Source organism: Desmodus rotundus, chromosome 12 (genome assembly GCF_022682495.2).
Source record: "Desmodus rotundus isolate HL8 chromosome 12, HLdesRot8A.1, whole genome shotgun sequence".
NCBI classification, from domain to species: domain Eukaryota; kingdom Metazoa; phylum Chordata; class Mammalia; order Chiroptera; family Phyllostomidae; genus Desmodus; species Desmodus rotundus.
The window spans coordinates 99,091,747-99,112,109 of NC_071398.1; the positions used below are offsets into that span (position 1 = coordinate 99,091,747).

Below are 20,363 nucleotides of genomic sequence, written 5' to 3' on the forward strand. Positions count from 1 at the left end.
AGAGGTTGCTACACATTTAAAGTTTGTTCATTAACTATACTGATGTTTTCCCTGATTAAAAAAAAAATGCTTTTCTTAACTCTTAAGATACCCCTTCACGCTCCGCTCCATCCCCACAGCCCCTTTGTCACGGTGCCTGTCACCTATCAGCTCTTCAGGGGTGGTGCCTCGTTCTCCTGTAGAAAGCTGGCCCTTCTGACGTGCCGTGACGCCACAGCTCAGGCACCCTCGCCACCCCGTCACTTAAACAAGCTGTGCGCAGGGCAGACTGAAGCCAACCGGGGAAATGAAGCAGGAACGTGAGAGAATGAGTTCCCATCAGATCTCCTCCATTCTCAGCCTTTCTCTCCAGAAGGTCTGTTTGTGGACAGTTCGTTGCACCCTTGAGCCCTCCACGTGAACATGAGCGCTCGGCGAGAAGAGCTGCAGGACCGGACCATCATCAGGATAGCAGCCCACCTGCCGGACCTCATCGTCTATGGAGACTTCTCCCCAGCGCGGCCCTCTGTGGACTACTTCGATGGAGTCTTGATGTTCGTTGATATTTCAGGCAAGTGCTAGAGGGACGTTGAATGTGGGTGAACGATGGGCAGAGCTCGACGGCAGAGTGGGGCTGCCATCGTCGAGCTTTTTGTGCTGTCGAGAGCAGATACTCCCCCTGAGAAAGCATCTTCCCCTACCGAGCCTGTCCGCCCATGGGCAGCCTGTACTTTACGACGCCCAAGTCCCACACCTGGAACTTCAGGCTCCAGTGTCCCTTCCCCGAATTCACCAAGTCAACCCCCAAGCTTCACACATATCCCAGGCAAAAGTGACCTCAAGAAACGGTCCCTCCGCATGTTGTTTCCATCATACCAGTAAACTGGCCATGGCTTCCTAAGCGTTTGAGTTGTGTGCATTTTCATACCGGGGGATGAAAGTTCTAGACCCATTGAAGAAAGTTTAGCCATTCCTGTGCAAGTTGAGAAATTCAGGGGGAAGAGGTACCTGGCGCTTGTCCCTGACCCATCAGGTCATAAGCAGAGATGGTGGAGGCTGTGTGGCTGGCACTGGACTGGCCACACTGACCTTTAAGAAGCAGCCCTGCCCACTGCCTGCCAGGGCGCCCTCTTCACCTGCCTCTGTTTGGCTCCGGCAGCCAGGGTGACTGCATGCCCGTCTGTTACAGGTTTCACGGCCATGACTGAGAAGTTCAGCACAGCCATGTACATGGACCGCGGAGCTGAGCAGCTGGTGGAGGTCCTCAACCACTACATAAGTGCCATAGTGGAGAGTGAGTGTCCCCGTGCCCTGGCGAGGACGCTGTCAGTTCCCCGTCTGTCTGTGTGTGTTGCTGATGACCCGTTAGTGCACCATTGCTTAGCCCTGTTACCTTCCCCCAGGAAATGCGCATGAAGCCAGTGTGTCTGCATAGGGTACAGTACAGCGAAGGAGTGTAACCCTCACTAATACAAGGTATCCGAGGGAAAGACTGCTTTGCGCTCTTTAAAGGATGAACCAGAGACTGCTTTAAAAAGAGCTGTTCTAGGGATGCCTTTAGCTGTATTCAATAACCCCAGCGACAGTATAACCCAAAAGTAGCCATGAAGAGGATGCTAAATGAACAGGTGAGTGATTTGTAGGAAGGTCCTCAGTAATTTGTGTCCTAACGATGGATTCTAAGGCACATGGAGCTAACTGAGAAGCTGGGTCTCCTTCTCGACCTCTGCCCGCTGTCTTGCGGGCATCACTCATATGAACTCCTCGTGCGGAACGGGATTGCGCTCATGGTGCACTCTGGGCCTCGTCTCTCGCCAGAGTCTAACCTCCTCAGTCGTACCTTCGTGTCGGCCCCTGGACGAAGCGCAATGCCCTGGAGAAGCAGAGACTATCTCATTCTTTGTTGATCCCACTCAGCACAAGGGTCTTCAACAAATTTGTGATGAAGCATAAATAAGAGGGGAAAAAAACATCCATTTATGTCATCAACCCTAAGTAAAGAAACACGAGTCGGCAGCAAACAAAGCCCTACCTGACCGTAGCAGTGGCTTCCCGATTTTCCGGCTCTCAGTTCTACGGATCGAGGCTTGCGTCCACCCGCTGCGGGTCACTCGCGCCCCAGCTCCTGCTGCGTATCTTGATCAGCGAAGAGCCTTCCAATGCCACAGGAGTAGGGTGGGCGCCCCAGGCCCCATCGGAAATGCCGCCCCTCCTTTCCTATGTTTTCTTCCCATTCACAGAAACACAGCGTGTCTGCCCTCTGGTTCAATGCCCGCAGGGAGGAAGCCCCCAGACGGCTCTGAGGGACTCGTCTGAGAGGACAGCTTTGGGACGAGTCTCCTCTCCGAACTGCTGTCCTCTTGACCTAATTTCTATTCCGTGGGGGAAGAACGGATTCTTTTCGTTAGCTTTAAGTCGTCAGCGTTTGATTACTTATTTTCTTTTTCCTTCTTTTCTTCCCCTCAGAGGTATTGATTTTTGGAGGAGACATCTTAAAATTCGCAGGTACGGGGGCTTCCCGAGCCAAGAGGGGTGGGAACAGGTGGCCGTGGGGCCTGTGCCCTGACTCGGGAGGCAACTCAGAGGCAGCGGTGGCCAGGGACAGGGCTCAGGAAGGCTTGTGTACAGCTGCCATGCACAGCCCACGGACCCCCAGGGCAGGTCACGAGCCCCCGGTGTGTCTGCCCCTCAAGGTGACGCGCTGCTGGCCCTGTGGAAGGTGGAGCGGAAGCAGCTGAAGAGCATCATCACGGTGGTGGTTAAATGCAGCCTGGAGATCCACCAGCTGTTTGGGACCCAGGAGTCGGAAGGCCTGGACATCCGAGTCAAGATAGGTGAGCTTTGGAGAAGGAAGGGAGACAGACGGGGCCATCAAAGGGGGCGAATGTCCCAGAGAGATGAAAACAGGTAGCTGGCGTCCCAGCTTTGGGACAGGAGGCGACGGGGAAGGCCTGGGCCCAGCGGAGGCTTTCCCTGACCACAACGTAAAATTGTAGAAGCTGGGTCTCGCTCTCAGGTGGCACAGTCACACCAACGCTCTGACGTCCCTGAGAACCCGTGCTGCGGGGACGCCCAGCACCTTTGCCAAACTATCGTTCACCTTCTCGCCAGGACTGGCCGCCGGCCACATCACCATGCTGGTCTTCGGAGACGAAACGCGCAACTTCTTCCTGGTGACCGGCCAGGCGGTGGATGATGTGCGCCTGGCACAGAACATGGCACAGATGAACGACGTCATTCTGTCGCCAAACTGCTGGCAGCTCTGTGACCGGAACATGATTGAAATCGAGAGGATTCCAGATCAGAGAGCAGTTAAGGTGGGTGGGATGCTGTCCCTTGCAGAAGGTTCTGCTAGCCTGTGCCAGGGGCCACCGCTCAGAGAAGTCCCGGGAAGGCAGGTTCCATGAAGGTGCGGGACTGCAGACTCAGGGGTGGGGGGTAGGGGGCGCTCCGTCTGGGGTAGACTTCCAGGGCTTTAGTCCAAAGACACCTCCTCTGTGGGGAGCCAAGGCAGCTGTGTGCAAGGGGACATGATCTGGCCTCTCGTGGAAAGTAAGGACGCAGAGGCCTCCTGGAGGGCTGGTGCCAGCTTCAGGAAGAGGAAATGTCCCCTAGCCAGTCCCTAGGAGCAGAGGGTCCTCATTTTGAGGGCTGCCATCAGCCCTCACCCACACCACTCAACCCCTCCTCGCTGGGGTCGAGGGGTCGCCTGGGCGATGAGACTGTTGGGTGGCCCTGCTTGGGACGTGGCCAATGAGAGAACCTCTGTTCTCACCTCCTCCCCTGCGGTCGGCAACAGCAGCGCTTCCAAGCCCCTGGTCTCTTCTGACCTGGGCGCCTAAGAGGAGTGCCAATCAGCCACTTTGTTGAAGGTCCCTCCATTCGGTGCTTCCTGATGTTTTCTCATTATTGGACCAAGGTTGTCCATTTTGGGGCAAGACTACCACAGGAATGAGGCCGCGCCATTCTCTGTGAATCCTGCCGTGAGGTTCGTGACCTAGACATGAGCTGTATGACTGGTGGCATTTCCAATACCTTTTTGGACATCAGCCCCTTTTCCTCTTTCTCAAGAAAGAAGTGGTGTACAGTTTAACCAGGTTTTATTTGAATTAAAATGTTATGAAAGGCAAAAAAAACCCAACCTTCCAAAAGTGGACACGTATACAGGTTAGCACCGTTTAGCCCTTGGAAGGGCCCTCTATGAGTGTACTTAAGATTGCGATCTTAACAACTAATTGGAGAGGTGGCGCATGTAACCATGTCGAGTTAAAGACCCGCACTGTTTACGTGCCGGGCCTGTTTATCACATCCTGGGCGTTCAAAGGCATGCTCCCTGCGCTTTCTGCTGAGAGAGTACCTTCCAAGGGCCAGGCAACCCTCCGAATAACCAAAACCTTCTCTTTTTTTAAATTCAGGTTAATTTCTTAAAACTACCCCCTACTTTTAACTTCGATGAGTTTTTCACAAAGTGTATGACTTTCATGGATTATTATCCTTCTGGTGACCACAAAAGTAAGTACCCTCCACGGAGGAGAGTTCCTGCCTCGCTCTGCTCTTCACCCCAAACCTCTCACCAGATGATCACGGGGCCTGGGCCCCCCTGCTCCCCAGACTCGTCTGTCTTTACTCACCCAGTGACCACGGGCACCACGGGGCCACGTGCGCACCTGGTGAGCCTCTGACACCCAGCTTCTCGTCCCTCTCCCCTCCCGTCTGCTGAGACTGCTTATGCCAGAGCCACTGATGGCTGATCCAGGTGGCCTCTCCTCAGGCCTCATCCTAGGTGGCTGGCCCTGGTTTACTTGCTTTTTCTGGACGCTGTCTTTGCTTCTTTGCTCAGGTTCAAGAATACCTTCCCTGGTTTTGCTTTTACCCATCTAAGCCTTAGACCATGGTGACTCCAGAATCTGCCCTTGACCCTCTAGTTTTCGCGGCTCCCCTCTCGGAGAACATGCATTCACGCCTAACAGCCAGGGACTCCCAGCAGGGCTGGGACGAGGGTGAGGAAAGCGGGATCCAGGGGCCCAAAATGTAAGGGCACCCTGCTCTCCCTCTCGCAAGCTGCTTGCCTCCCCCACGTCCCTGCCCTAACTGCCAGAACGCAGCCCGGACCTCTGACCTGCGCTGTGGATTCGTACAGAAACTGCCTGCGGGCCAGCCCCGCTGGATGGCAAACGGACACTCCGACATGACTGTGTTGTTGAAAAAACGATGAAAGAAGACCATTTTGGTGACACGAACAGACTTTATGTAACAAAGTGGGCAGTGCATTTAACGTAACAGACAGTTTCCTTTCAGAGAACTGCAAAATAGGGCAGAAGTCAAGAGGCACTCATAGGGTAGAGAGTAAGGAGCAGGAAGAGACGAACAGAAACGACCTGGCTGGCTGGGACCACGTATTAAACCTGGCTTGGGGTGAGAAGGCCCAGAGCTGGTTTGGAGTTGGGGGCTCGGCTGCCTGGAAAGACTTTTTGGCCACGCAGAGCCTCCCTCCTGGGACGGCCAGCCTCCTGAATTTTCCTCCTGCCGTTCCCTCAGCCTCGTTACCTCCTTCACTCTGTCACCATCGTCTGCTCCCGTTGTCCCCTCATCCATCCATTCCCATCGCCTGTGGCAACAGCGTTGGGCCCAGTGTGTGGGGGGAAACCTGCCCCAGGCCCCAGCACGTTATAGTTAGGATGGGACTTGGAGCTGCACGCCGTTGAGTTCTGGGAAGACCCACAACCTCCAAGAACTTCTTACTGGATTTCCCTTGGCCCTATTTAGCCACTGGGTGTCCCACGGCTGACCTGGGATGACACTGCCCAGGGAGTGGCAGCTGGGAGGTGCCCCTCTCCGCGCCACAGGGCCCGGCCTCCCTTTCTGAGCCCTCCCCTCCTCTGCCCTTTCAGACCTCCTGAGGCTCGCATGCATGCTGGAGTCTGACCCCCAACTGGAGCTGTCCCTACAAAAGTATTTGATGGAGAGCATATTGAAGCAGGTATTTTCTTCATTTAATTTACTGGCTTTTGGGGTGTCGGGGACCTTGGACAGCTGGAAAGATCAAGAAAACCTGTAGCTAGTCGTCTGTTACGTTGAAATGAGAGGTGGACTGGCTTCTCCGTGTGTAGGGAGCTGTGAAATGTAGTGCTCACGTCAGGACACTTCAGAGTTAGAGGGGCGCCGTTCCTAGTTACACCCTGACAACAGAGGTACACTAGGGTGGGCTGTCTCCTACAACTGGGCAAACTGGAGCGGCCCCGAGTGTAGAAGGGCCGAAGGCCGCCCTGTCTGTGTGCCACCAAGTGGGGAGAGACCAAGTGGGTGAGCAGTGGTCACTTCTCCAGGTCACTTGCATTAGATCTTAAGCTTTGAAAGGTAACAACACAGATGATTAAAACTCCCAGAACGACCTCCAGCCCCCAAGATTTCCCCGTTGTATTCTGAAGAAAAGAGTAAGTCGAGAGCTCTCAGAGTGAAAAGAAGGCACATTCTGGAGCCGAAGCAATCCTGCGTTCTTAGCCTCTGCATTGGTCAGGGATCGTGACCTTCCAGAGGTCGGGGTCGGGGCAGTGGACCTTCCTAAAGGTCCTTCAGAGGGCTACCTGTCGGACTTGTTAGGTCTCCGGGTATCGGTGCGCAACTGTCTAGTTCAAGTCCTCAGCCCGGCTAAGGTAAAATAGAGCCTATTCCTCAACTTGCATCCTGTCCCAAGTTAAGGAGTTGTGCTAGCTTGGCTGTGGTGACTCCATCTTGTTTCTTCACTCTTTCCCCTGGGAGCTGAAGGGACTCGAAGGGCAAGCCCCACGCCCTTGCCCAAGGCCGCCCGCCCCCCAGAGCACAGAGAGCCTTAGAGATGTGTGCTTGCCTTTTCCAAACCAAAACCCAGGACACGGGGTCCAATAGAGCAATCTCTAATTATTTAATCATTTTGTCGATAGATATTAATATTTGGCAATTAATGTTGTCCATGTGTTTATATGGATTATGTAATAAATTTGTTTGAAAAACCATCACGTTGGTTAGTTAGAAATAATTACGTTGTCTCTGATGAGAGCAGGACTGTCCCAGCTAGTTAGGAAGCAGGGCTGCAGGCTACTCTGCCTCCTCCCCAGTCTCCTTTTCAGCTGGAAGATGCGTTTCTACTGTCCGTGGGTAATCTGACCCTTTTGTGCTGTTTGGAGAAGAAAAAAAATGCAATGGTTTTCCTCCATCGATCTGCTACGCACTTAATTCCACACAATTCTAGAATGAAGATGGGCAGGGATGACTTGAGAACCCTGTCCCTGGGGAGCGGGGGAGCTGAAGGAAACAGGCCATGCCAGGGAGGCGTGGTGCCGCGGTGCAGCAGATGGAAGGAACGTCAGGGTAGGCACCTGGAGATTTGGGTTCTGGTCTGCAGCTGTCTCCCCAGGTGACCCTGGAAAACTTGTGGTATTTGTCCCTGCCTCAGCTGTCTGATCAGGAAGAGGAGGGTAGCAATGCTGGCTTTATTTCACTGGAGGATAAAGCAAGTCAGGATATGAAAATATACCAGAAGGCACCAGGCTGTGAAAATCTAAGGCTGAGTTACATAGTTACGCTGGTCTTATCCCTAAGCTGCGAAGCAGCCCAAAGGAATGGTGAGTCTCTCTCGTTGTGAGGGCTCCAGTCTGCATGGAGGAGCAGCAGCAGGCCCAGAGGCTGTTGCTTTCCAAAAGTTAGCAGATGTGTGAGTTCCCGTTGCGAGAGGTTTTTTAGTGAATTCATTTCTGCCTGCTCCACTTTGGGCCAACTCTGCCTCACTCACACAGCCTGGCGGCTTCCACTTCCCCAGAGAATCCCCACCGGCTCCTTCCCACCGTGATCATTTCTCGTGTGGGGTGGGGCGAGGCTGAGAGGTAAGACCCCACCCCCCAGCCAAGGACAGATGCTAAGGAGAGTCTCTCTCTACTCGGCAGATTGACGACAAACAGCTTCGGGGATATTTGTCTGAGCTCCGCCCAGTAACCATTGTGTTTGTGAACCTGATGTTTAAGGACCAAAACAAAGCCGAAGTCCTAGCCCCGGCCATCCAGGAGGCCTCCGTGCACATCAATTCTGTCGTGAGGTTCTTCCGAGGCCAAATCAATAAAGTCTTCATGTTCGACAAGGTAAGTGGGAGCTGAGGGGTGGGGCCTAAAGTCCGTACTCGTGCCCAGGGCCACTGGTGGGAGGGAGGGAGCGCTCACTTTTAACCTCAGAACGTCAGTCTTCATTATACTGATGGGAGCCGCGTGTGCGGTGGCCCTGTGGCCCAGGCACTGTTCCCAACACGTTCCATCCTCACAACCACCCTGAGAGGCAGGTGCTCTTACTAGCACCCCCGCTTTACCCACGAGGATGTTGAGGCAGAGGTGAGGATACCCAGACAAGGCAAGATGCAGTTTTGCGCAGGGTCATCAGCTAGTAAGTGGTGGGCTGGGGTTCCGACCCAGGCTGTGCCTTCCCAGTCTGGGCTCGCCGAGCTCTCCCTGCACCTCACCCTCCAGCCCAGCACACGATGTGTCCCCCAGAGATTTGGGACAGGTGCTCCGTAACTCTCACACCCTGAATCTACACTCCATTCCCCTGTCAGTCCCATCAGGGGCCCAGGGACCGGGCAAGGGTTGGGGTGGGTGGGTGGGAGGGGCACCTGTAATAAGTGCAGAGAAGACCAGAAGTGATAAACAAAGTGTCGCGTAATTGCCGGTGGCACTGGGTGCTCCATCTCAGGCATTTTTTGTGTCTTGGGACCAGAGCATTTAGTGACTGTGCCACACTAATTCATTAATTCAGTAAACACTTACTGAGCCTTTGCAGAAGGCTGACAGCTAGGACTGGGCAGTCGCGGGAGGTGACTGGCATGCACTGCCACACAGCCACACAGGAAGGACCGGTCGGTCCGTGTAAGGACAGGGAACGTGGTGCCAGGAGGGTTCTCTGGCAGCAGCGACTCCAGCCTGCTGCGCTCCAGCACCTTCTCCGTACTCGCCCATTCATTTCCTGAGACAGGAGCACAGGGCCTGAGGTTGGCCTCAGGTGTCTGGCACACGTGGCTCCAGCAATTCCTGGCTATGAGACCTTCGCAAGTCCTTGAACTTCTCCGAGCCTTGGTTGGTTCGTGAATAGTCATGGGGATACTATTGGGGCGGGGACAGTATTTGCCTCACATGATTGTTACACGTTTTGAAATGCGTGCGGAGCCCCTGTAGCAATGCCCAGCTCACAGGCGCCGCGACCTGCTGGCCCCATGGCTGGTTCGAGCCTGGCGCTCACTTCCCCGAGCCACGAGATGAAATTTCCAGGTGCGGCAGACCCACTGGTGCCCCCCAAATGGTGCCCCCCGCGAACAGTGCCCTCTAGTCCCTATGCAGGCCTGGAATTAAGACCAGACCTGCTCATATTGTTTATAATTTCTGTATATACTGTAAAGTATGCATGCTATATAAAAATATGTACGGTATACTATATGTACTATATTAAGCACACATATACCATAGAGTAGTTTACAAAGTGTGTGTTAACTTCGTGCATTTATTGCCTATAACATGATAACAACTGTTTTAAATACATGACGTCACTCGTTTTAGTAGCCAAAGTGGCCTCCGCAGGCCTGTGTTCCACCCCCTTTCAGGCCGATAAACTGGCTTGTCCAAGGTGCTGCACTTGGGAAGCGGCCTGAGAACACAGATTTTCTGACTCAAGCCAGTGTCTTTTCCCCTGCTCTGTGCTGTTTCTTAGACTTACACTCAGCACCATGCAGCCCATGACCTTGGCCACCAGAGAGAGAGACTAGACAGGAGCATTCACACAAATAGCTCAGCGCAACCCGTTATCTCTGGAGACAAAGCAACCCCTTCTTGGGCTGGAGCCATGCCATAGATGCTGCACTGGAAGTTATCTGTGGTTTGCTAAAAATAAAGCAGGAGCGAGGGAGCTCCCGAGGGAGCCTGGTTCAGAAAGGGAGCCGTGTTCGCCTGCTGTGTGCTGTCTCTGTCCCCTCACAGGGCTGCTCCTTCCTCTGTGTCTTCGGGTTCCCCGGGGAAAAGGCGCCTGACGAGGTTGCTCACGCCTTGGAAAGCGCAGTGGACATATTTGACTTCTGCTCTCAGGTCCACAAAATCTAGTGAGTGCAGACCCTGCTCCCATCTGCCAGTCCCTGACCCTTCTGCAGGATACAGGAGATAGGACAAGGGTCAGGAGAGCAGGAGAGGGCTGTCTGGACCAGCAGATTGGGCACCCCAGCCCTGCCACAGTAGGACGGGGGTGGTGAAGGCAAGGTGGAGAAAGGGCACACCTCAAAAGCCAGTGTGTGTCAGGTTTGTAGAGAGGCCGACTGGGTGTCTCTGTACTTCCGGCTTGCTGCTTGGTAGAGTCCAAACTCCTCACACCATGTTGGAGTTATGAGCTGATTTTTAATAACTGAGAGATAAAATGAATCCTTGGGTTAGAAATTTATAGACTGGCAGAGCCTCAGATGGTCCACTCAGAGTACAGCTGGTATCGTAAGGTGTGCCATCCCCAGCCCTAGCCACCCCTGGGGCTGGTGCCCTCAGGCTTCCCCAGCCTCAGCATCCCCGTGACCCTGACCCACAGCCCTGCCCTGGCCAACTCTAACAGGTCACCCCTGCCCTAAGTATTTCAGCCCTTAGTCATCTCTCCGTGGCGGGTGGTTGTATATGCAAGGGCGGATCTTGATGCCACACACCTCTCCTGAATTACAACGGCTGGTTCTTTCCAACAGTAGCAGAGAGTTACATTGTCTCCAACTAGTCCATTCATTCAGGGTGATGAGCACTAACAGAGGGGGTTACATTGTCTCCAACTAGTCCTTTCAGGAGATGAGAAGTTACTTGCCAGAGGAATAGCTCAGATGAACACTTAAAAGTAGCAGAAAAGTGAACTGAGTTACCACTTCTGAACACCTAGCTCAGATCTCAAACTCTTCATCTCTCCAGGCCATGTGCAACTGCCCTGAACTGAGTCCAAAGGGAAGGGAATAATCGATTGAACATCCCCTCCCCGCCCCTTCATCTCCATGCCCTGGCCTCCCCCACCTTCGCTCACTGTCTCTCTTTCCCCACAACCCTCTTCTTGCCGGGCACCAGTACCGTTTCCGTGGGTGTGGCCAGCGGGACTGTCTTCTGTGGCATCGTAGGACACACTGTGAGACATGAGTACACAGGTGAGCTGGGCTAGCCTGTCGCCGCTTTCCTTTCAGTGAACATCGGGCCTTGCCCCCGGGCTTGGGGGAAGGACAAAAAGAAGTGAGACATGGGCCCTGTCTTCAGCAAGTTTACCGTCTTCTGGAGGAGCAAATTACTGCCCATGGACATGGTGGCTGCACTGTGTGCGTTCTGGGCTTTGCATGAGACAGAGGGAGTCGAGAGAGAGCCGCTGGCTCATGGAGTGAGGGGCCTTTATAAACAACTTCCTGTTGACCTGAAACAGCAACTCTTCTTAGTGCCTGGGATAGGAAAGGACTGCTTCTTATAAATTGGGACTATTGGTGTGACTGGCAAATAGTACTAATCTCAACAGAGAACAGTAAGTAGGTGTCATCTCAGGATGCCACCGCTCTTTCCACTGCTTCCCTCTTCAGTCCTACTAGGGTTTCAGACGTTCAGAGATAACACATCTGAAACACTGAAATAGGTATGTCTAAAATGATGCCATTTCTGAGATTTCCTTCAAACTGCTACAGTGTGGAGAGTGGGTGAGACCCGGCTGGGGCAGGCTGGCTGTGCGCTAACGGCTTTGGGACTGGGCGGCGGGCCGTGAAGGTTCACGGGACTGTGTGGCCGTGTGGCCAGACTTCTCCATAATAAACAGGTCTTTTTAAGGAGTGTCTTGATCAGAGGTATTTAGCAGTGCAACACGGAATGCCTCATTAGTAGGGCTATTGATCGAGGGCCAGGCACTGCTCAAAGTGGCGTGCGCATGCTAACTCAGGGGTCTTCACCAGCTACCGGCTGAGATCAGCATCGTCATCCGCACCTTACAGAGCAGGACACTGAGGCATGGAGTAATTTGCTCACACACTAGGAAGAGGTACAGCCCCACGTAGCTCGGCTTCCACATCTGTGCACCACCGTGCACTCCCCCCTGAATTGGCCCCGAATCCACCTGGCCCGCACTCCCCTTCCAGCCCCTCGCTCACTCTTAAGGAATCACCAAGTGGAGGTGGCTCATTTTGAAAACGAAGTGAAATGACAACGTGTTCAATGTGTTCATGCCCAGACACATATGGACCCAACCTTGTGCCTTACTTGGAGGTTAGTGGCCTGGGCCCGAGCTTGTGCTTGTCCATCTTATCGCCGAAGAATGAGGACACCTCACCTGAGGGCCCCAGGCCTGTGGTGACCCAAGTGCGGAGCCATCTCCATGTATGGGGCCCTCCTTCTCTCAGCAGATCTCCCCAGGGCCAGCTTTGCTAACAGCTGAGTGAGTTAACTGCCTGCAGATGTCAGTAGCCATTGGCTGAGTAGGGTAGTTGAAGGTGAGGTTTACATCATCCCTGAGAGGCAGAGGGAGTAAAGGGTTAAAGTGCCCCTTGGGGACAGTGTGTCTGAGGTTACAGTCAGTCCAGTGGCTATTTCCCCCTGCCCTCTGCTTTCCTCTCTCTTGTTTCAGTCATTGGTCAGAAAGTCAACATCGCAGCCAGAATGATGATGTACTACCCCGGCATCGTGACCTGCGACTCCGTCACCTACAGCTGCAGCAACCTGCCGGCCTACTTCTTCAAAGAGCTCCCAAAGAAGGTCATGAAAGGCGTTGCAGACCCCGGGCCCGTCTACCAGTGCTTGGGCCTTAACGAGAAAGTGTGAGTGTGGGCGCTGCCCGCCCAGGGCTCCGCAGGAGAAAAGGGGGGCAACAGCGAGAACAGCACAGCCAGCCGTCGCAGGTTCGAATCCAGCCTCTGACACTGGAGTCTGTTCCTCCCCAGACTGAGGCCCAGGTCCCCAACCCTTCCCCTCTCTGCATCCTGCTGACACTGTAGCGCAGGGAAGGCCCGTCCCGCCCTCGGTTCTGAGAGCCTGAGGGAGACCCCTCAGAGGCCGTGAGCACAGAACAGGGAGCCCCTCCCCACTGGGCATCTCTGTGGGCCACGTAGACCAACCGTGAATTTTTATTCATGGCACCCACTTCGTGCCTACACTGCCAGGGCTCACAGAGTGTAAGACACTGTTCCTCCTCGGGCCTCCACCCAGTGCATCCCCCGAAGTCCGGCCTGGCCCCAAGGGTGTCCCTTTGGGGGTTAACGTCCTTCAATGGCTTCCAGTCATTTTCATGATGGTGTTTCAGTTCTTTGCGATGATATACAAGGTAGCCACCGGCCTTTCCTACCTCACCTCCCACTGCGTGCCCCCAGCTCGGTTTTGCATCCAGCTCAGGGTCTGTCCCTCTCCCAACCCCAGCTCAGCCAGCCCAGCCCTTCCCTCCCATCACACCTGCTCACACACTACCCTGCGAGCTCTCTGAGGGTCGTGATGATTTCCTGGTTGTCCTCATATCCCGGCGCTTGTCACACAGCACGCAGCGTGATGATGATGATGAATGGCTGGCTAGCAGGAGAGTGCAGAGGTGCTGTCCCTTCTGTTGGCGAGCTGAAGCCTAGGCCTGGACGGGTCGGAGGAGGGAATCAGACAGCAGCTGGGCCATGGAGTCTTTATCATTCACCTTTGTTCCCCAGAGCTCAGCTCAGCCCTCGGCATGCGTTCACCACCAGTGAAATGCTGTTTGAATAAGTGAATGAATAGTTATAAGTTTTGTGAGCCCTTATTAGACATTGGGTACTTTATCTCAAAATATATAATGTATTCTTAATATCAACCGTATCAGGTGGAAACTGGTATTATCTTTAGTTTATAAATTTAACAACTGAAACTCAAAGACGTTAAGTGACTTGTCCATGGTCACAAATCTAGTAGGCAAGAGAGACAAGGTTCGGAATGCCACAGGAATGCTGCCTTATTGCAACCACAGGACCTCAGTGGTTCGCAGCGACATTACTTATCTCACAGGTAACAGTGGGGTTCAACTGGTCTTGGCTGGATTTGGCTGCTCTTGCCTTGGCGCGTTCACGTGCCTTGGGTTCAGGCACATTGGGATAAGTGGGCAGTTTGATTGGCATAAGTGGGACAGTGTGCCATCCTCCATAAGGCATGCTGTCCCGGACACATCAGAAGAACAAGAGAGAGCAAGCCCAATGCACAAGCCTTGGTGTTATGTTTGCTGGCATCCCATTGGCTGAAGCATTCACATGGCCACGCCCACAGAGGGAGGGCACTGCCAGTTACCTAGCAAAGGGCACAGACATTAGTGGAGGCCACCCTGCCTCAGAAACCCAGACTGCCTGTTCCCAAAGCCTGCCCTCTTTGTGGTTTCTAGACCATCTCCGCAAATGAGAGAGTGTGGAAACGCACGTGCAAGCACGAGCAGGGTCTGGTTCCTGCCCTGAGAGCTCACAGCATAACAGGAAGACCAGCATGCACGCAAGCAGCCGTACGTAACACGGGAGACTTTGCTGTGTGCTGTAACAGAGGCGCAACGAGGCAGAATGATAGTACGGACAAGGGACGGAGCCATTTGACCAAAAAGGCTCCTGCAAGAGAGATGATGCAGTGGACCAAGTAGATGTACATCCATGTCCACCCTGGCCTACTCACCGCTAGCCGTGGGGCCTTGGGCCAGATAAACTCTCCGTGCCGCAATTTCCTCACTTGTACCATGGGCATCATAGTAGTTAGTATCTTCTGAATAAGGTTTTGCCAGGAGTTAAGGAAACGATACTAAGTACTGTGCCAGGCACAGGGCATGTGCTCAGCGAAGGTGAGCTGGGATGGTTTGCACCCTTGGTGGAAGTGTCCCAGGATGTGAGATGATATGCCACATGCAAGTTGATGGGGTCCCCTGGCGGGTGCCTGGTCTCCCCAGAAAGTGGTCAGTTCTACCAATGTGGACTCAGCAAGCGTTTATTGAACACTGTGTGGGGGCTGAGGAGTAGGCCGCTCGCTACGTGAGTCGTTTGGGCTTTCTGTTACCAGGCAAGCACGCCTCCTTCCCTCTGCCTGGCTTCCGCAGCCCTTGAGTCAGGCGCCCTCTCCTTAGAGCCCAGAAAGGAGAGGTCCTGGGGCCCAAGAACCCCCGAGGGCCCCAGGACGGCCTGGCTCTGACTCTGCGTCTCTCCCCTTCCTCCCGCCAGCATGTTTGGGATGGCGTACCTCGTCTGCAACAGGAGTGACTTCTACCCTTTGCTGGGTGGGTATGGGCCTTGACTTGCAAACTTCTCTCTTGAACTGTAACAAAACGTACAGAAACCTACACCAGTGATAAGTCTGCAGCTTCATGAATTATCACCAATGAACCTGCGAACACAGTTCAGACCGAGTATGGAGAGGCTCGGGGAACCCGCACGTGCTGATCTCTCCCCACCTCCCCAAATAGATGGCGTGATAACATCATATAATTACATGTGCCTTCCACTAATCAATAGAGAATGGCCTGGGCCCTCCACAGTGGTCTGTCCAGAAGACAAGGTTCGGCCCCAAATGAGTCTCCAGCTCTTTTGACAGAATTGCTGTGGTTGTGGCTTGCTTTTAGATTTTAATCTGGGCATCCCATGGCATAATTTATTTTTTTAAGATTTTATGTATTTATTTTTAGAGGGGAAGGGGGAGAGAGAGAGGGAGAGAAACATCAATGGGTAGTTGCATCTTGCACACCCGCAGAAGGTGCCCTGGCCCGTAACCGAGCATGTGCCCTGACTGGGAATTGAACCGGTGACCCCTCAATTCCCGAGTGGCCAGCACTCGGTCCACCGAGCCACACCAGCAAGGGCCCTGTGGCATAATTTAAATGCACACAAAATAACAGTGACAGGGCTGCAATGTCAGCTGACTTATTTTCCTCTTTGTCTTTTCTCAATTTACCATATTTTCTACAGTGAGTGTATGTTTTTTTTTTAATTTTTAAAAATATTTTATCTATTTATTTTTAGAGAAAGGGGAAGGGAGGGAGAAAGAGAGGGAGAGAAACATTGATCAGTTGCCTCTCACATGCCCCCAACTGGGGACCTGGCCTACAACCCAGGCATGCACCTGACTGGGAATCGAACTGGTGACCCTTCGGTTTGCAGGCCAGCACTCAATCCACTGAGCCACACCAGCCAGGGTGCATAATTTCTCATGTACAGCAAGCAAGTTTCCTTCACAGTCTTAGAAGTAAAATAATTGCACATAAAATAGTCTATCTGTGATTATTCAATATAGGAGCCCTAACTATAATAAATGTATTTCCTAACAAAATAATCTATAGATGACTTCTGTGTTATAGAAAAAATAAAAAGAGAATGGAAAGAAAAACAAGAATTAGAGTCAGCCCTGATTTAATTCCTGGTTATGCAATCCAGGAAAACCCCAGTTTTCTGCACTACAATTAAATGGACATTCCAATGCACATTATAAGAGTACTTCCCCTCACAACATGTGGGAATCACATAGAACTGGGGGGGGTGGGGTGGGAAACCATATTGTTAACTGGAAAGCTCTAGAAAAAGATTTTAGGACCTTTTCACGTGCACAGGACCTCACAGCAGTCCATGAGCAACACCGTGGGAGGGAACGCCGAAGGTCTTCGTAGGCGTGCTATCGCTGTGCGCTTTCTTACACTTCTAGACTATTCTATGTTGACTGAGTTTGCTCCCTTTTTAAAAAACGAAAACGGCAGGACGCGACCGGGAGATAAGCTACTTCAGGAGCACCATGAAGGAGTTCCTGACATCCAACTGCAGCCAGGTCCTCATGTACGAAGGGCCGTCGGGCTATGGAAAGAGCCAGATCCTCATGGGCCTCGAGTACCTGTCCCAAGGTGAGAACCACAGGTGAGTGGCTTGCCACGGCCCTTTCTTTCCCATCAACCCAGAGAATCCCGATGCCCTGAAAAGCTTCCTCTGTCTTGGTGCTCCTCTCCTGTATGTAATTGGCCTTCTGTAAACTCCACACGATCTCTCGACCATGGGGTGCCCTGCGCCCTTGTCTTAAATAAACAAATAACGATGCACATAATGAGCCCAGAAAATGAGAAGCCGGGCTGACCCCAGGGAGCCTGATTTAATGGCAGACAGGGCTCAGATATCAAAGTGGTGAAGCTGCCTACGTAACCCCAGCATGTGGACAGGTCAAGAACAGCTGGCAAAGAGGTGCAGACCAGACTGGGCTGCAGAACAAGCCCATAAAGTGATCGGCCCGCTGCCCGTCACTGGGCCAAGCCCTGTAGCTCTCTCTGGGAGTAGGAGTGGAGAATGACAGGTCCTTGTGTTCCCTCCGGGACACACAGCTGGGGGGCTGCGCTCACACCGCTCACTGGTCTGTGTCCGCAGCACGGGTCCCCAGGGCTCTCTTTGGGACAACCCATCCAGCACCTCACGTGGTGGTGAGCCTGGTGTTTAGTAACGGTGACTGGGACCAAGAGGATGGTGGCACTGGCTCACACACTTCTACCGCCTGACCCGAAGGCTGGGAGGGGAAAACGCTTTTTAGCCTGTGTTATCTTTAGCTGCATCTGTACTCTTTCTAAATGTCAGGCCTGAAAGAGACCAGGTTTAAAATACCTTTAATGTTGTGAAGGAGGTAATTCATAACAACCAGAAGACACCCAGGCATCCCTTTACTCCGTCACTTAGGGAGTTGACTCCATGTCCTGGGACCTGTTAGGTGCTGTGTTCATTCGCTGGAGCTGCCGTAACTGGGGGGGCTTCGTCAACAGAAGTGTGTTGTTTCTGAGTGCCGGAAGCTGGAATTCTGAGAACACAGTGTTCGCAGGGTGGGTTCCTTCTGACAGCCGCGAGGGACAACCTGCTCTGGGCCTTTCCCCTTGCTTCTGGGACTTTGCTGGCCACACCGGATGCTCCCCGGCATGCAGAAGCATCACCCCAATCTCTGCCTTTCCTCACATGGTGTTCTCCCTGGGTGTTGTCCAAACTTCCCCTTATAAAGACACTGTCATATTGGATTAGGGTCCCGCCCTGCCCCTCACCTTAGCTTCAATACATCTACAGTGAGCCTGCTCCCAAAGAAGGTCCCATTCTGCGGTCCTGGGGGCTAAGGCTATAACATACGGATTTGAGGGGGTTGGGGAAGGACATGAGTCACCCCTCCAGATAGTCTTTGTATCCAGATGAAGAATATCTGATTCCTGCCCTGAAGGAGCTCTTGCAGAAGAGAGAGGGGACAGCAGAAATGGAAGGTGGCAAGGACAGCGACAGAGGCATGCGCAGAGGCAGCCGATAGAGAGGGTGTGTGACCGACCTTGGGGCATCAGGGAAGGTCACAGGAGGCTGCCCCTGAACTGAGGTGGACAGGTGGGGGGCACTGTGAGACAGGCGTGGTAACGCCCCAGGCTGGGGAGGCAGCCATAGCCGTGGCCTGGAGAGAGTCTGCAGGTGTGGGTATACTGATTGCGGGGGGTGGAAGGCAGGCTGCTGGGCAGAGAGTGGCCAGAAATGACACCGTGAGGCCTTAGAAAGTCTCGTATGCCACATAAAGGAGTCCAAACTGACTCCTTTAGGGAACGGGAGCCCCTGAAAAATTGTAACAGGAGAGAAGATTTCACCTCTCTCAATACATCAGCCCTGTGAAGGCAACACACTCGGTGTGGGGACGCCAGGCAGGGGTAGGGGCTTGTCGTTCGGCAGCACGGAGGGCCCGCAGCAAGGTGGAGGTGGCCGGGAGGGGGAGGAAGTGACAGCTAGGTGAGCTGTCACAGCTTCTGATCCCCAGGGAGCAAGGCTGTGTATGGGAAGTGGGAATGAAGAAGGGTTTCCACATCGAGTGGGGGAGTTTCTGCTATAACAGCTGCACGGGAAGAGTCAGAGCTTCCCTTCCACCTCTGTTACTTTCAAAAAATATATTTAGGAACTCTCTTGCGGTTCCTCTCTCTGTGCCCTGCTGATCCTTGGCTTTCTTGTCACAGGACCATTGCTATTGCACTGACTAAGGTCAGCTACCACCAAAATTTTTATACCATCCAAATACTCATGGCCAACGTCCTAGGCCTGGACACCTGCAAACACTACAAAGAACGACAGAGCAACCTGCAGAATAAAGTCAAGGCGCTGCTGGATGAGAAGTTCCACTGCATTTTTAACGACATCTTCCACGTCCAGGTAGCTGCCCAGTGCTACACTTCTGCAAGAAACAGCGCCGGGACAGGCGCGGCCGGTGCGCCCTGACACTTTGTGCCTCGGCGCCTCCTCACCCTCAGGGTCCTTTGCTTTTCTCACCTGGAGGGTCTGTGTGGTGAGGAAAGGCCTCCCAACCTTCCTCCAGTGAGCGCTCCTTTCCTGAGACCTACTGAAGGTGTCGAGAAATATCATGCCAAGTGCCACCTGCTGGCTCATTTGTCCTCACCTTTCCCTCATCGCTGCGTGATACCCGCTAGCCTGTAGCCCAGAGTCCCTCTGCTCCACGGGTGACAGCCAGTGCAGAGACAGAGTGTGCCCTGCCCCTCCCTGTCTTTATTAGATTCCGTGACAGAGGGGAGTAGAGCCGGGAAGGACTTTCTGGGTTATCTGACATGTGGGGGCTTAGGGCACAGAGCAGGCCCACAGCTAAGCAGCTCTCTTGGCTGTCTTCCCGTACTTGATACTCTCCTTACTCTCCCCACAGTTCCCGATTTCACGAGAGGTCTCCAAGATGAGCATCTCGAAAAAGCAAAAGCAGCTGGAGGCCCTGTTTATGAAGATCTTGGAGAAAGTAAGAATGTCCATCCACAGGCCAAGTAATGGGGGAGGAAGCATGGGCGTCTCATCCCAGAGCCACACGGCCTCAGGGGTCCAGGCTCCACCCCGGCAGTGTTTTACTCTCCTCCACCCTCCAACTCCCGAGCTGAGAGTCTGTGCAGGACATAGCTAACCCTGAACGGAGTCCCTTGACGTGCCTCCTGGGAGTGTGCGTCCCATGAAAACCACCCTATGTATGAGATGCCACACATCTAAGGGCTGTGCATGTGGGCTCTGTGGTCAGACTCCCAAGCTGGAACCCGTGGGCCTGTCCCTTGCCACCTGGGTAACCTTGAGCAGGTGACCTAACCTGTCTGTGCTTCCGTTGTATCACCTACAAAATGGGCAACTGTGGCAGCCGGCTCACAGGGCTGGAGGGCTTAAAGGAAACAGCCAAAGTCAGCTCCCTCTGCAGGGCGATGTTCCTGCTCTCTGAGGAGCGGTGGAGCCCCGTGTCCAGGAGCCGCATGTCCCCTGTGCGCGCAGGAACTCCCACTCACTCCAGTGTCCGATAGTGCTTTTATTTTTCCCCACACCAGTGCCCTTTCTTGCTTGTTCTGACCCTGACCCTAGATTTAGGTGATGGCAAATTCACTCGTGCGCCATTTATAGTTCTCTCTGCTCC

General features: G+C 53.5%; 1 protein-coding gene across 1 annotated transcript in view; it reads left to right on the forward strand.

Moving 5' to 3' along the window:
• Positions 1 to 402: 402 nt before the first annotated feature.
• The window catches only part of ADCY10 (adenylate cyclase 10), a 41,944-nt gene continuing 21,983 nt past the window's right edge, over positions 403 to 20,363 (forward strand). Inside the window, exons 1-15 of the mRNA XM_024551963.3 lie at positions 403 to 550; positions 1,169 to 1,273; positions 2,446 to 2,484; positions 2,673 to 2,813; positions 3,091 to 3,296; positions 4,395 to 4,491; positions 5,871 to 5,959; positions 7,899 to 8,090; positions 9,966 to 10,084; positions 11,067 to 11,143; positions 12,592 to 12,781; positions 15,164 to 15,219; positions 16,687 to 16,840; positions 18,931 to 19,123; positions 19,626 to 19,712. Coding sequence (XP_024407731.2) covers positions 403 to 550; positions 1,169 to 1,273; positions 2,446 to 2,484; positions 2,673 to 2,813; positions 3,091 to 3,296; positions 4,395 to 4,491; positions 5,871 to 5,959; positions 7,899 to 8,090; positions 9,966 to 10,084; positions 11,067 to 11,143; positions 12,592 to 12,781; positions 15,164 to 15,219; positions 16,687 to 16,840; positions 18,931 to 19,123; positions 19,626 to 19,712 — 1,893 coding nt within the window. The remainder of the gene's footprint in view (positions 551 to 1,168; positions 1,274 to 2,445; positions 2,485 to 2,672; positions 2,814 to 3,090; positions 3,297 to 4,394; positions 4,492 to 5,870; positions 5,960 to 7,898; positions 8,091 to 9,965; positions 10,085 to 11,066; positions 11,144 to 12,591; positions 12,782 to 15,163; positions 15,220 to 16,686; positions 16,841 to 18,930; positions 19,124 to 19,625; positions 19,713 to 20,363) is intronic.